The sequence below is a fragment of the Trichechus manatus genome, unplaced genomic scaffold, assembly GCF_000243295.1.
Source record: "Trichechus manatus latirostris isolate Lorelei unplaced genomic scaffold, TriManLat1.0 scaffold00027, whole genome shotgun sequence".
Lineage (NCBI taxonomy): Eukaryota > Metazoa > Chordata > Mammalia > Sirenia > Trichechidae > Trichechus > Trichechus manatus.
Genome location: NW_004443963.1, coordinates 22,347,291 through 22,360,639, shown reverse-complemented (window position 1 = coordinate 22,360,639; position 13,349 = coordinate 22,347,291). Strand labels below are relative to the sequence as shown.

Here is a 13,349-nt window from a genome sequence, read left to right as displayed (position 1 = left end):
CGATGCCAAAACCCACACGCACCGAGCTTGCAAGGAAAGGAAAATATGTAAGAACCCACTTGCAGAGATCCCTTCTCTCCCACAACCTGGAGGGACGAGCCAGGCCTCTGTCTCTCTCCCCCAGTCTCTCCCGCTTTCTCTCTCTCTCTTTTTTTTCTCCTTGTTTACAGCTTCAGAGAGCTCCAGGCCCATAAATCTTGAGGGGCCTACAGAGCGCAGAACACATTTGTATGCATCGTTAGGACTCGCTAATACCTAAGCCCATTAACGAGCGTGTATGCGCGTGGTTTCCGGTGTGTATTAACTTATAGTTAAATTCTGTAGGAAAGGGCATTGTGAATTAGCATATACCAAATCCATCACGGGCTTTTGTCATATCAGATGAGTCAGCCATGAGTTTGGGGGAGCGGGGTGCCTGGGTTGAGGTGAACCCTTCAAACTTTCTTGAGCAAGCCGAGGGGTCTGAGGGAAGAAGAGGACACTGCTACCCCAGCCCCGGTTATTCGGATCCTCTAGGCCAAGACGGCCGCACACCTGCGGAATGGCGGAGGGGCCGGGGGTTCGGGCTGGGAGGCCATGCAGTCTCCGGCGGAGGGAGGCGAGCGAGGGGAGGCCCCGCGGACCGCAAGCCGGGGTTGTGATGGAGCCTCTCGGCCCGAGGCCGCTTGGCTGTCTGGTTTCTGCTTTCCGAGAGATCGGAGAGGGGAGGCAAGTTGAGTCGCTGAACTTTAATTAAACCGAAGAGAAAACAGTGGGGGAGGAAAAAAAGATCCGAGGAGGAGGAGGCCGAGAGGCCGAGGAAAGAAGGCGAGTCCCGGCTCTGACGCCAAGAGCCTGGAGATCTCTCTGAGGAGCTGAAAACTGGGTCATTGGAGGAAGGTTTTCCTGTCCCCCCACCCCACACCAGCTACTCCGCTCCAGTTGGGGCGCCTAATTCCCTCCCTCTTTAGAAAGAAAAACGAGAGAAGAAGAAAATTATTTTAATTATCTGGCGTGTTTCAACCAGGTGTACTGGTTCCAGTGACTCGGACCCTGTTGGAGGCCCAAGAATGTAGATAATTGGACCTGTATAGACAGACAGACAGACAGACAGATGGTTGCCGGTTCTAGAGGGAGGAAAGGGAGAGGAAAGCCCACCTCTTGGGGTCCTGTAGAAAATGCCAAAGACAAAACGGGCTAAATTATTGTGTCCGTGTAGATCTATTTGCCCATCTAAATTCAGCAAACCTGGGGAGGGAAGAGCAAGGAATAAACTGCCAGGACAGAGAGGGTTGGCAGGAAAGAAATGCCGCGCCCCCCACCCTTTGGAACAGCTCGGGGGCGGGTGGGGCCTCGGCTTGGCTCGGGCGGCAGGGCCCGCGGGCGGGTCTGGGCCGGGGCCGGGGCCGGCCTGGGGGAGGGGAGGCGGGGGCGGGTCCTCCCCGGGCGCTGTGAACTTTAGCTGGGCCGCCGCCTGTCAGCCCCAGAAAGCGTTAAAGGTGCAGCAGCCCGCGCCAGCCTCCGCAGCCGCCTTTGTACGCGTGATTTATGACTTCAATCTTGGTTCACCGAGAGTTCACACGGCTTTCGCTGCTGTTGAAGGTTAAAAGATGGTCTTCGCTTGACAAGTGGGACTATTGAAAATTCCTTCTTCTTCTTCTTCCTTTTTTTTTTTCAAGAAGCGAAGAGCGAAGGCTCAGGAGAGAGAAATTTGGGGGGGGGGGTGCAAGGGTTGCAGGTGGGGAAAAATGGCAGGGCAGAATGGTTTACCTCCCTACATTTGGGCTTTTTTTTTGTAGCTAGGATTTGGGAGTGTATATTGGGGAGGTGGGTAGAGAATAGGAGGAAGCGAGGAAAGCGATTTAAATCTCTCAATCTCTCGTATTTGAAGGCCATAGGAGTGGCATTGTTTTAAAAAAAATCTGTGCTTTCACAGTTAATTATCTGGATAACTTGTGTCATGCCCCCAACTGATCCTCCTCTTGAAACCAAAAGTGAGTCCTGGGGAAGGAGAGAGTTTGGGGTGAGGGATAGAATGTGTGCTGTTTTCATGGCAGTGCGTGTCTACGGGTGTGCTTGGCTGTCTATCCTTGCCCTGTAGCCACTTTTCAGGTACACTCTTAGACCCACAGATTTGAGCAAGGGTATTTTTAGTTCCAGTGTTCTAGTTCTCTTCATCTTGCAGACCTAGGCTGACATGCAAATTTGATGCAAATTAAAAGGCTGCTGAGATGGTTGTAGAGTTGGGATTGGAAATCAGTCCTTTCTAATCCCAGATCCCCTTGGCCCATGAGCAGTCCCTCTTCCTCCTAGCATTTTGGAGAAGGTGGTGCTACAGCAGAGATGGTGGTCAGGGATCTCCTAATGGCCAGATGATAAGGCTCCTTTGTAGTTTGAGACCTTGAATACTTGGAAAACAAGAATTTACCCCTTTTTTTTCAGATTCCCAATGGATGAGAGGTGTTGGGTAGGCATCATAATTTTTTGGACTCTCTGGGATGTCCTGCCTTTGAGTCAAAGAAGGGAGAGAAACCTCAGTAACCAGAGGGTGAGAAGAAGAGAAGAAGAAACAGGGTGACAGAAATGAGCATGGGAGATAGAAGGAGATCCTCTGGAGTTGTGAGGATCTGAGTGACTCTTTGAGACATTTTAAAACATTTTCAAATTCCCTGGAGTGAGAATTTGGGATTACGGGTGCATGGGAGGGGAGCAGCAGAGAACTGGGTCTGGTGTTGAGCATGCCTCACTGACCTCAACTATTGGGCCCTCCCATCTCCATTATTGATGCCAGTACTCTTCTTCTTAGGGGGTCAGAGCCAGACCCTCAAGCCCAGACCCCTAGAAGGGGCACTCCGTATTTCTTTTGCAGTGTAGAGTTGGAGAGGTCTTCTAAGGCAATATCATGGCTCCTAGGCAATGCCCATAAGAAGGGAGGAGGGAGAGGGAAAAGATCCAGGAAGATGGCTGAACCCACCCATGCACGTACACCCAGCGCCAGCCCCTCCTGTGGGGCACTCTACGCATACACAGCAGAATGAGGAACAGGCAACAGAGAGAAAGCCATAGTCTGGGTTCTGAGGTCATTTTGGCAGGGAGAAGGATAGCCCTCTGGCCTCAGAAACAACAGAGAGGCAGTATGGCACTGTGTTTAAAAGCTTAGGGGGTGGGGTGGGATGGGTAGCTGTTAGGAAGAGTGGGCCAAGGAAGCTAATGAATCTCTTCCAGGTTCTGGTTGGGAAGCAGAGGAATGAATTTAACAGCCTCTAGAAGTAATGACTGCACTCAAATCCCCTTCCCTCACCTTCTGACTGTGCTCCTCCTTGGGAAATAATTTCAGTGGCTTGTGCTTATCTGCAAGTCTGGAATAATTATGAATTAAAAATTCATAATTAAAACTGTTGATTGTGACCATTGCTCTCTAGTGGGACCATTTATTTCCTTCTCCTCCTTGAGGCAGAGGACAGCCTCTGTTAGCCCCTGCCCTCTGTCACAAGCAAACTGAGGCCTTGTCCCTGTGTGGGATGGTTGTCTCATTACTAGTCAAGTATCTGTGCTCAATACAACCACCTCCCATTAACTTCAGATTTCAAAGTGCTTTGTAGACTTGTCTTCTAGAGAGAGAGAGTGGGGACTGGGAGTGAGACTCCAACAGATGAAGCAGCTTGGCCAAGCTCTGTGTAAAAATAGGAATTAAGCAGAGATAACAAGCTCAATACCCAAGCAATCTGGGGTCAAGAATGGGCATTCTGCCTCCTCTACCCTAAGGAGCTGCTAGTCTCCCTCAGCCACCCTGGGGGCCCCTGAATTCACACCTGGCTCCTTCTCCTGATCTCCCTTTTCCCTCATCCCGCCCCCTTGTGGAAGGCACAGGCTTCAGGACACACCATATCCTTGGCTGGTTGGGGGTTGGGAAGTAGGATCTGCCAGGTGTTTCACATCTGTAAAGGCCTAGAGAGAGAGAAAATTGCTCCTATCCCATGAGATAATTTCCATCTAAATCCCTACCAGCAGCTTGCTTCCCCCAGCACTGAAACAATTCTTTTCATCCTCCTTGTCCCCCTCTCTTGTCCTCTGGAAATACAGGTGGGGAGGGCAAGGGGGAGAAAGACAGCTCCAGACAGCTGCAACTAGAGAAAGAGATAGAAGTAGAAGTGAGAGAGGGAATCAAACCAGGGCTCTCTGCTACATCCCACAGGTTTCACCTCCATTCTTCAAACCCAGCTCAACACCCTGAAACCAGGACCACTGGAAACCTTCCCTGCTCATTCCCCCAACTCTCTCTCTCTTACTCAAAAGGAGTCCTTTTCCTCTTCCTGAGGCAGGGGCTGCTCTAAGAACTTAGCTCTAAAAATGCCACAACCTTCCAGAGACATTCAGGGACCCAAAACCAATGCATCTTTCATTGCCTGTCTGGTCCAAAGCAAAGCCAGTAGCCCAGCCATCCTATCACCAGCTCCCTCCCTGCCAATGGGGTGGTCCATGGAATTACCTCAACTTCCATCCCAAACCTCTCTGCATCCCTTGGTTTCCCCCCCTCCCCAAGCCAGGGGGTAGGTAGAAAGCCAGTCCAGAAAGTCCCCTGGAGCTGGCGAGTATATTTTAATTTACTGTTTGATGGTAAATAAAGAGATCTTGGGAAAAAAAAGGAAGAAGCAACTTCAACAGGCATCCTCCCCACCCGCCCCTCCTCTGGACATTGGCTTTCTTGATGAAACAGTGCACTGTTGTTCTTGGACAACCATTCCCCACCATCTCCATTCGAAGGATTTGAGTTTCACCCTCAGTTCACCCCCATTAATCACCCCAGCAGCTAAACATCACCCAGCCCCCTCTGGCCCTTTCTCTTCTTCTTGCCCTTAGTATTCATGGCTGGGCATTCCTCACTGCTGCTTGCCTCACAAAGACCACTCCACTGACACAAGGCCCCTCCCCTTCCCCAGCTACCCAACCCATGGTGGGCACTACTCGCTGTTCCTGACATTCTGGCCACGAGATCCCATTCTTGAACCCTATTCCCCAGCTTTCTCCACAGGCACTACACCACTCCCACACAGATCCCTACTGGACATACCCTCCTTTGTGTACCACATTTCATCCTGACACACCCTCTTCAGTCTCTGCCACTCACCACCGTTCCTTCCTCCATGCCTGTCTTCTACTTGTAGCCCTTATCTGCCTTTCTACACTGCTCCTTGCTTCATTTCTCCTTTCCCTCCTCCCAAGATGTTTCCTACATCCTTCGGATAATGGCTTTGAAATATTTCCCTTCCAGTCTTGAGAAACTGAGAGACCATATGGTTAAAAGTACAGGTTTTGGATTCAAATCTCAGATTTGTCATTTGTTAATTGTGCAGCCTTAGGTAAGTTACTTAACCTTTCTGAGCCATCCATAAAATGGACACAAACCACTGATCTTCTAGAGTTGTTGTGTAGATCAAATTATATTTACATAGATCCAAGCATTCAACAGGGGCTTGATTAATGGTAATTATTAATACTAGACGCTTCTTGTGAGGAGAGAAAGGGATGCTCTTTGGATTCCAAAAAAAGTGAAGGAATTGCCTTCTCTAGCACCTGAAAGGGAACAATAAAAATTACATATCTTGCCAATAAGCAGGGCCCATTTACCAGGCAGCTATATTCTTCTGTTAATTCTAGAACTAAGGTTCTCAACTTGGGCTGCACATTGGAACACCCTGGGGGGCTTTAAAAATGCTGATGCCTGGGTCCCACCCCCAGAGGTTCTAATTGCGTTAGTCTAGGGTAGGGCCTAGGCATTCTGGATTTTTTTTCAACTCCCCAGGTGATGCTAATGTACAGCCAGGGAATAAGAATCTGTGCCCGAGAAGGTATCACCTCTGCTCCTCACCTGTGTATGACTGAAGAGCAGGAACAGGAAGGAGACTTAGAGCTGAGACCTTCTTCTCAACATGGGGCACCCCTTCACCAGCCACATTGCTTCAGTAGGGTGTTATAGAGGAGTCTTTTTTTTTTTTTTTGAGATCTTAGAATTTCAGAGCCTCTCACTCTTTTTATTTTCTATAGCTATAAGGAACCCTGGTGGCATAGTGGTTAAGAGCTTGGCTGCTATCAAGTCCAATTTTCCTTGGAAATTCTATGGGACAGTTCTACTCTGTTCTTTAGGGTCACTGTGAGTCATTTATGAATCAGAACCGACTCAAAGGCATCTAACAACAACAATTAGGATTTACAAAGGGGCCACTCCGAGAATAGACAGGGGAATGAAAAAATTGACCACTCAGAGGCCTCTAGCTCTTCAGACAAGCATATGGTCCCTAGACCACCAGCTGCCCCCAGTATTGGGAAAATTTGTAGTCACATAGTAAATAGAGTTTCTACCTAGTTGATACAATAACGGGCCAAGCAATTAGGATACAAGTCTCCAGGATCTTTTCCTATATTTCCAAAAAGATAAATCACCCCCTAGAACAGAATCTGCATATTGTAATTAACTGATAAATATTTCATGCCTGGTTCAAACTTTCTTCTCTTCTATTTAATGGCCACAAACTTGAGCAAAGAGGAAACAGGGGAGTGAGGAGGGGGAAGGAGGGTGGGTGAGGGGGGAGGGAGGGCTCTGCATTGGCTTTGGAGGAAGGAGAAACTTAGTTGCTTCTTTATTTGCTTTCCTCCTGTTCCTTTAAGAAAACATTGCTCACCTGGAGAAAACCAAGTCACAGGTGGGAGAGGGTGTTACTTGGCCTCAGCCCTGATCTCCCTCAGGAGAGGTCAGTCTCTGGTGACCCTGGGGGAGCTGGGAGCAGCAAGTTATGGAGTCCAAGGGCTCAGTGTTTGAATAAAGCTCTGTTCTCCACTTACCAACTGTGTGCTTTAGTCAATTTCCTTAATTTCTCTGAAACTCAGTTTCTTCATCTGTAAAACAGGCATAGCAATAGTTACTTTGTAGAATTGCTTATGCCTAGTAGGCTCTCCATACATGATAACTATTGTTATCAGCAGTGACAATTCATAATTAATACCCATTGCATTGCATTGCATTGCATACCTTCTCTTGCCCAACCCTACCCCAATGTTTAGGGCACCTATTTGGATGATGATAAACCAGCAACCAAAAACTGAAAGCTTACTGGGAATACTGTGAATGTCTTATCTCACTGAATCAGCACAACCGCCATATGAAGCGGGTATATAACTATCTCCATTTGTACCTGTCTTTTGTAAATGAGGGAACAAGGTACATAGTAGTATCTGTAGTAGAATCTTGTCCAGGCTCATACAGCCAATAAGTGGTTAAGAGCACGGTCTCTGTAGTCTATGTAGGTTCAGTTTTGGGCTCTGCCATTTAATTAATAGCTGTAGGATTTGGCAAAAGGTACTTAACCTCTCTAAGCCTCAGTTTCTTTGTCTGTAAATTGGAAATATTAACAGTACCTACCTGGAAGATAGTTGTGAAATTAAGTAAGAAATACCGTAAGTAAGTACAGTGCCTAGCTTAGTCCTGGCACATAGTAAGCACCCAGTAAATGTTAGCTGTGATCTTCATTATCACCATCACCGTCATGCCACTAGCGGCACTCAGTGACTCAGAGTCATGGTGTCTCCTTCTCTGTAGTGTTGTTGTGGGGTGACAGTGCATGAGGATTCTCCAGAGGCCACAGTGCTGCTCTCTCATTAAGTCCTCCCCTGCTTCACACACACTTCAGTACCCAGGACTTGGGAAAAAGGACACTAAGCAGATTATGACTCCATTTCGGGAATTAAATCAAAACTCAAGGCTAACTCAATTTGGCTTCTGACGAGAGGGAAAGGTTAAAAGGGAATGAGGAGGCGTCTGGGTGTGCTCTTAGAATTGTAATTGGTCCTGGATCCTTGCCCCTAGCCCTTCCATAGGGCCCATGCCCAAGGGGAATCCTGGGCATGGCGGGGGGGGGGGGCAGTGTGGAGGAAGGGGGAGCCCTAGAACTCAGTCATCTGGAAGTGGGTGAGGGGTTGGGAAATCGTCCAGGAACACTTCTCCAAGAAGGAACTTTCTTCAGACCAGACTCCTTAGTCAGCCTATCCCTGGATTGAAGGGGACCACTGGATGGGGATGAGGCTTTAGACTGGCGGTGTGCTTTAGTAGACTAGAGAAAGTCCTGCTTGAGGCAGCCACCTCCCTGGAGATATATCTGCACTGATGTTCTTCTTTTTAAGGGCAGTCTGAGCAGTACTGATATTGCATCCCTTATGTTCAGATGTATTTATTAGACAACCTACAAACACTATGATATGTGTATAAGTGTATATTTTGTGTGCATATATCCACTCAGCTCTTATTCAGCCTTATATATTTAGCCCTGATTATTCTGAGCACTATAACCTAAAAGTAAAGATTTTTACTTAAGGGAGAGTGGTAACTTTCTTCAGTATTTTCTCCTTGGCTCCCAACACTCTCCTTCCAGGCTTAGAAAGACCATTTCCCATTTTACAGAACGGTAAACTAGGCTCAAAAAGATACGTAACTGGTTCAGAATCACAGACAGAGCGTGGGAACCTAGGAGGAGGGTCCAAAACAGAAACCAGTGCCATAAGGGAGACAGCAGAGAAAGCTCCCACACAGGCCCTTACCCTAGGTCTCAAGCCTCCCCAAAGTTGAACGGGATGGGAGAGTGCCCAGGAGGCAAGCGCTGCGAAAGGAGGGACTCTGGGGCTCGCCAAGCAGCCGCGGAGCCTCGGGTGAAAGCGTCGTCAGCGCGTCCTCATTCTGTGATTACTGTCAGGGGACCATCCATCAGCGCTGCCGGGGACGCTAGGCCCAGACTGCCCGCCGCCCGCCGGGGTCTCTCCAGATCGCATTAGCGTGGGGCGAGGGCGCAGTGAGGCTCCCGCTGCTGCCAGAGGGGCGGGCTGGCCACGCTGCTCGGGGGGGCCCTCCGTCCGTCCGTCTGTCCCGTCCCGTCCCGCCCCGCGCGGGGCGTGGGGCGGGCGGGGGGGGGGGGACGGGTAGCAGACGTTAGGGCGTTGCGCGGGTAGGGGGAGAGGGTGCTTCGAGACCCCTCCTCTTCCCTCAATCTCCCCCTTCTGGCGTCCAAGGTCGATGCGGGGCGCACTAGAACTGGAGGGAAGCGGGCAACGAGGAGGAGGACACCCAGAACACGGAAGGCAACAGAGAGGGACCCCGGGAGAAAGAGAAACACCTGTAAAGAGGAAAACAAGAGAAAGTGGGCTGGGAGGGAAGAGACTGAGAAGGAGAGTGACGAAAATATAGGTTAAGTAGGAGAGAAGGATTTAAAGGAGTAAAAAAAGAGAGAATGTAGAGGGAGAGAGAATTGGAAAGGAAAAGACGAGAGAACAGGGAAATAGAAAGTCATAGATTATCAGGGATGGAAAAACCTTAGAGATAATCTAGTGCAACTCCTTCATTTTACAGATGAAGAAACTGAAGTCCAGAAAGGGGAATCCCTGCTCCAAAGACCCACTCCAGCTACTAGCTGAGTCAGCTCTTGGCCCCCAGGCTTCTGGATTCTTTCAGCCCACCTTTGCTGAGCATCTGCTCTGTGCTGGGCGCTGGGGCTGCTGAGATGGCTCAGGATCAGTTCCTGCCCTCCAGAAGCTGCAGTCTTTCTTGGGGGTTGGCGATGGGGTGGGGTAGGGTAGAGGTTCCTAACATCTAGAGGCACTTCCTTACCCTCAGCCAGGATTGGTTCCCTGACCTTACCTCTCCTAGCCATGAACACACCCCTTGCACTCTGCTGTTCTACTTAATATCCTCAGGGAGTGTGTGGAAAAGCCCCCTCTCCCTGGCCTCCGTGGGACTACCTTGGAGCTGAACCAGGTATTTGACAGTTTGGCCAAATTGTTCTACCTCCCATGGCCACCACTTTAGGCTGAAAGCAAGGCCCTTATTTGCTTGATTTGTTCTCTGGGGATGAGCAAATCCCACAGGTTGGAGTGAGATCACATGGAGCCATAGTGAGCAGAGTTGAGGTTGGATATGAAGAAATAATTTTAGGGCCTATAGTCTGGAACCAGTTTTGCTGTACTAAAGCAGCTGTGCTTTCCCAAGTGTGGAGATGGTACCATCTTCCAGGGAAAGACAAGTCCTCTCCAGTCAGATTCTCCTATCTGGCCTGTGTGCTGTGCATACTGGGGGCTCAAGATAACCTGGGCCCTGCCCATAGGGTTTGTGCTCTAGACATAGATGAACTGACATCTCTCTGGCTTCCTCCCTAGTCAGTGCCCGCCTGTAACATCATGGAATCCCTGAATCCCTTGCAGCTCCCAAATCATCTCACCCATTCTCCTGCCTCCGGGAGGACTGTGTCTGAGAGGTTCCATCTAACCCTCCATGACCTCTTTCCTTAAACACATTCCCTGACAATCAGAAAGTGCCTCCCTATGTCTAAAATTGATTCTTCCTCACTGCACGTGGCCTATCATCATCACCTTGACTCAGGATTTTGTCATAGCAAGGGCTGAAACAGCACATTTTTCTACAAATACCCCTCCTCAGTGGCCAGGCAGGGAGTGGAAACATCCTCCAAGAGCTCTGGAAATTTCTCTTTCCTCTATCTTAAACAAGCTCCTATATACTCTGAGGTGGTTGTTGTTGTTTTAAAGAAACGACTGTTTTTCCTCTACAACCCAAGTTACATTTGGAGGAAGGCAAATGTGAGAGTTTTAAGTCCCAGAATCTTAGCCTCTGTGCCAGTCCCCAAAGAGGTATAACTGAAATCAAACCAACAGCCATTGAGTCGATTCTTTATGGGACAGAGTAGAACTGCCCCATAGGGTTTCTAAGGCTGTAAATCTTTACGGAAGCAGACTGCCATATCTTTCTTCTGAGGAGCGGCTGGTGAGTTCGAACCACTGACCTTTTGATTAGCAGCTGAGAGTTTAACAACTGTACCACCAGGCCTCCCCAAGGAGACATGGGCATCAGGAAAGGAGAGCGCAGAGGCCTGAACAGAGCTAGGACATGAACGGGTTCCATTCCCTCTTCCAGTCCCAACCACCAGGGATGGGGCTTCCACGGAGCAAGAGAGGTAGACACTCCTGAAGTCCTAGACTAAATACCACAGACAAATGTCAGCATTATTCCTTCTTGCAGGCAAAGTGATGCCCTTGGGATCTAACCAGTGAAAAGGTCTGGGAAAAAGGCTGTTTCTGCAGCTCCTGACACTTTGTCCTGAGCAGGATGTCAGCCTCACCCCAAGAGCAGTGCTAGAAGTTGAGAGGCTGGTAGTAGACTATGAAATAGTTCCTCCAGGGGCATGCCAGATGAGGGGGCTGGAGTACCCAGCCCAGAAAGCATCCAAGGAGGGAGGCCTTGGCAATAATTCTCTGTATTTCTCTACTAACTTCACATACATTATCTCATGTGATCCTCAGTGCTGGGTTCAGCACCTGGTACAGAATACATGCTTGTTGTACAAATAGATGAATGAAGAGCCATGGGAGGAAGGTCATGATCCTCAATTATAGATGCAGAAATAGAGTCATAGAAAGGTTAAATGACTGGCTCAAAGTCACATGTCTCATCAGGGACAGGGTCAAGTTTTAGTGGAGAGCCACACTGTGTTGGAGGGTGGTGGAGAGGAGGGAGGCAGGGTAGGAGAGGATGAACTACCAGACACCACATCAGGGGACAGGAGAGCTCTGTAAAGAGAGGACTTCCTGGGAAAGATGGCATTTGAGACCATGCAGCTTTTAAATTTTCTCATTAAAGGCTGGTTTATAGCATATACAGTCCTACAAATAACTTAAGAGGTCAAGGGGGAGACTGGGCCACTGAAGAACAGAAGAGAAAGCTGACACCAAGGGACTAGATACTTGACTGCCAGACTTTTGCTAACCCTTGCATCATCAGACCAGCCACGCCCCCCTTCTGAACCTGTACTGAATGAAGATGCCAGATGAGGAGGAAAATGCTTGTGAGCAAGAAGGCTGAGGCCAGTGTCCTCAGGATAACAATTGTAGGCATCAAGTTCCCATTTCCCTGGATCTAGTCTTTGTTGTTATTGCTGTTGTCTGATTTTAATTTTTTTTTTTTTCAAATAGGAAATACACGTACATGGTTCAAAACTCAAAAGGCACCAAAAGTTACACATGACAAGTAAGTCTCCCTCCCATCCTCAGGACCCCCAGACCATCTGAGTCCTCTGTCCAGAGTAACCACAGTAACGAGCATCTTGTATAACCCTCCAAAGGTAATTTATACTTACCCTAGCTCATGCCCTGAAGGCATCACAAGCTTAGTTGAGCACTGATGTTTTGAGGAAAGGTGGTAAAGGAACATACCTAGACTGGTGGGTGGGACCTTGGAGTACCAAATAGTCTCCGTTTCCTCTTCCTACTCTAAAAAGATGCAGAAATACTCGGGCAGGAGAGAGGGCAAATGGCTGCACACTTTGGGAGCTCAGAAACCTCGCAGGTAAGAGGATAGGATTGGGGGCCAGGCTGAGGCAGGAACCCTCTCCAGGGCTCTACTCCCCCACACTTCCATCCTAGGGCCTAGAAGACCCCTAGGGCCCTCAGCATTAGCCTGGCTGAGGCATGCAACCAATTGGGTCCTGCTCAAATTCTCCAGAGAACAAGGCTCCACGCCTTCCCTGTACCACCTGTTGCACTGTTGAGAAGTCTTTCATGATGCCTAAAACTCCAATTCCTTCTACTTTAGGTGCAGCCTGTGGCTTGGATTCTGCCCTGGGTGGAGATGGAGCATCGTCTTTGAGATGAGAACCTCTGATGACTCTTTTCCCCTCCCCTGACTTACATACGTAGTCTTTTTCCAGGCCCTATAATTCCACCTCGCTCTTTTTTTCCCAGACTTAGAAGACCCGTGACCACTTTGCTGTCTCAGCTACCTTCCCTCTACCTTAAAGGCCTCTGAATTCCTTGTCCACTACCTCATTTCCAACCCTCATTCTTACCTGTCATATCCCTTTGTATTGTTACCCAACAGCACACTTCGGTCATGGAGTATGACAGCTTCACGGAAGAGCCCTTCCGCCATCTTCCACAAGACTTCAGGGAATGGTGGACATGGTGAGAAGGCTCTGGATTCTGGTTGTATTTTGAAAGAAAAGCCAACGGGAGTTTGTAACGTTTTTCTCTTCCTTGGCTTCCATCCCTTAGCTCTCTTCACTTTCTCTCATTTTCCCTAGGTTGTGTGTTTTTTCTTTTCTTGAAATCCCAACTGAAAACCTAGTCTACCACCAAATCAGGGGGTAAATCTAGGCTGACCCCTTTGCTGATTGAATCTCCCCAGTTTTGGTGATGCCCTAGCCCAATGCCTGCGCTTGTGCTCATCTCCCCAGCCCCCAGATCCTCACACATGGCTTGCTGTGAGATAAGGCACAAGTTAACCCCAAGCCTGGGATGACCTTCCCTTGCACTCGCCTCCAAAC

At 49.0% G+C, this 13,349-nt stretch overlaps 1 protein-coding gene across 1 annotated transcript; it reads right to left on the bottom strand.

Annotated features, from left to right (window-relative positions):
* Positions 1–512: 512 nt before the first annotated feature.
* On the bottom strand, positions 513–12,955 carry LOC105756170 (basic salivary proline-rich protein 2-like). Its single transcript, XM_012554822.1, has 4 exons — positions 12,873–12,955; positions 8,715–9,055; positions 1,302–1,453; positions 513–680 (listed from the first exon to the last, which is right to left on the bottom strand). Exons 1-4 carry the CDS (start codon positions 12,953–12,955, stop codon positions 513–515), a joined length of 744 nt encoding a protein of 247 aa, XP_012410276.1.
* Positions 12,956–13,349: the final 394 nt, after the last annotated feature.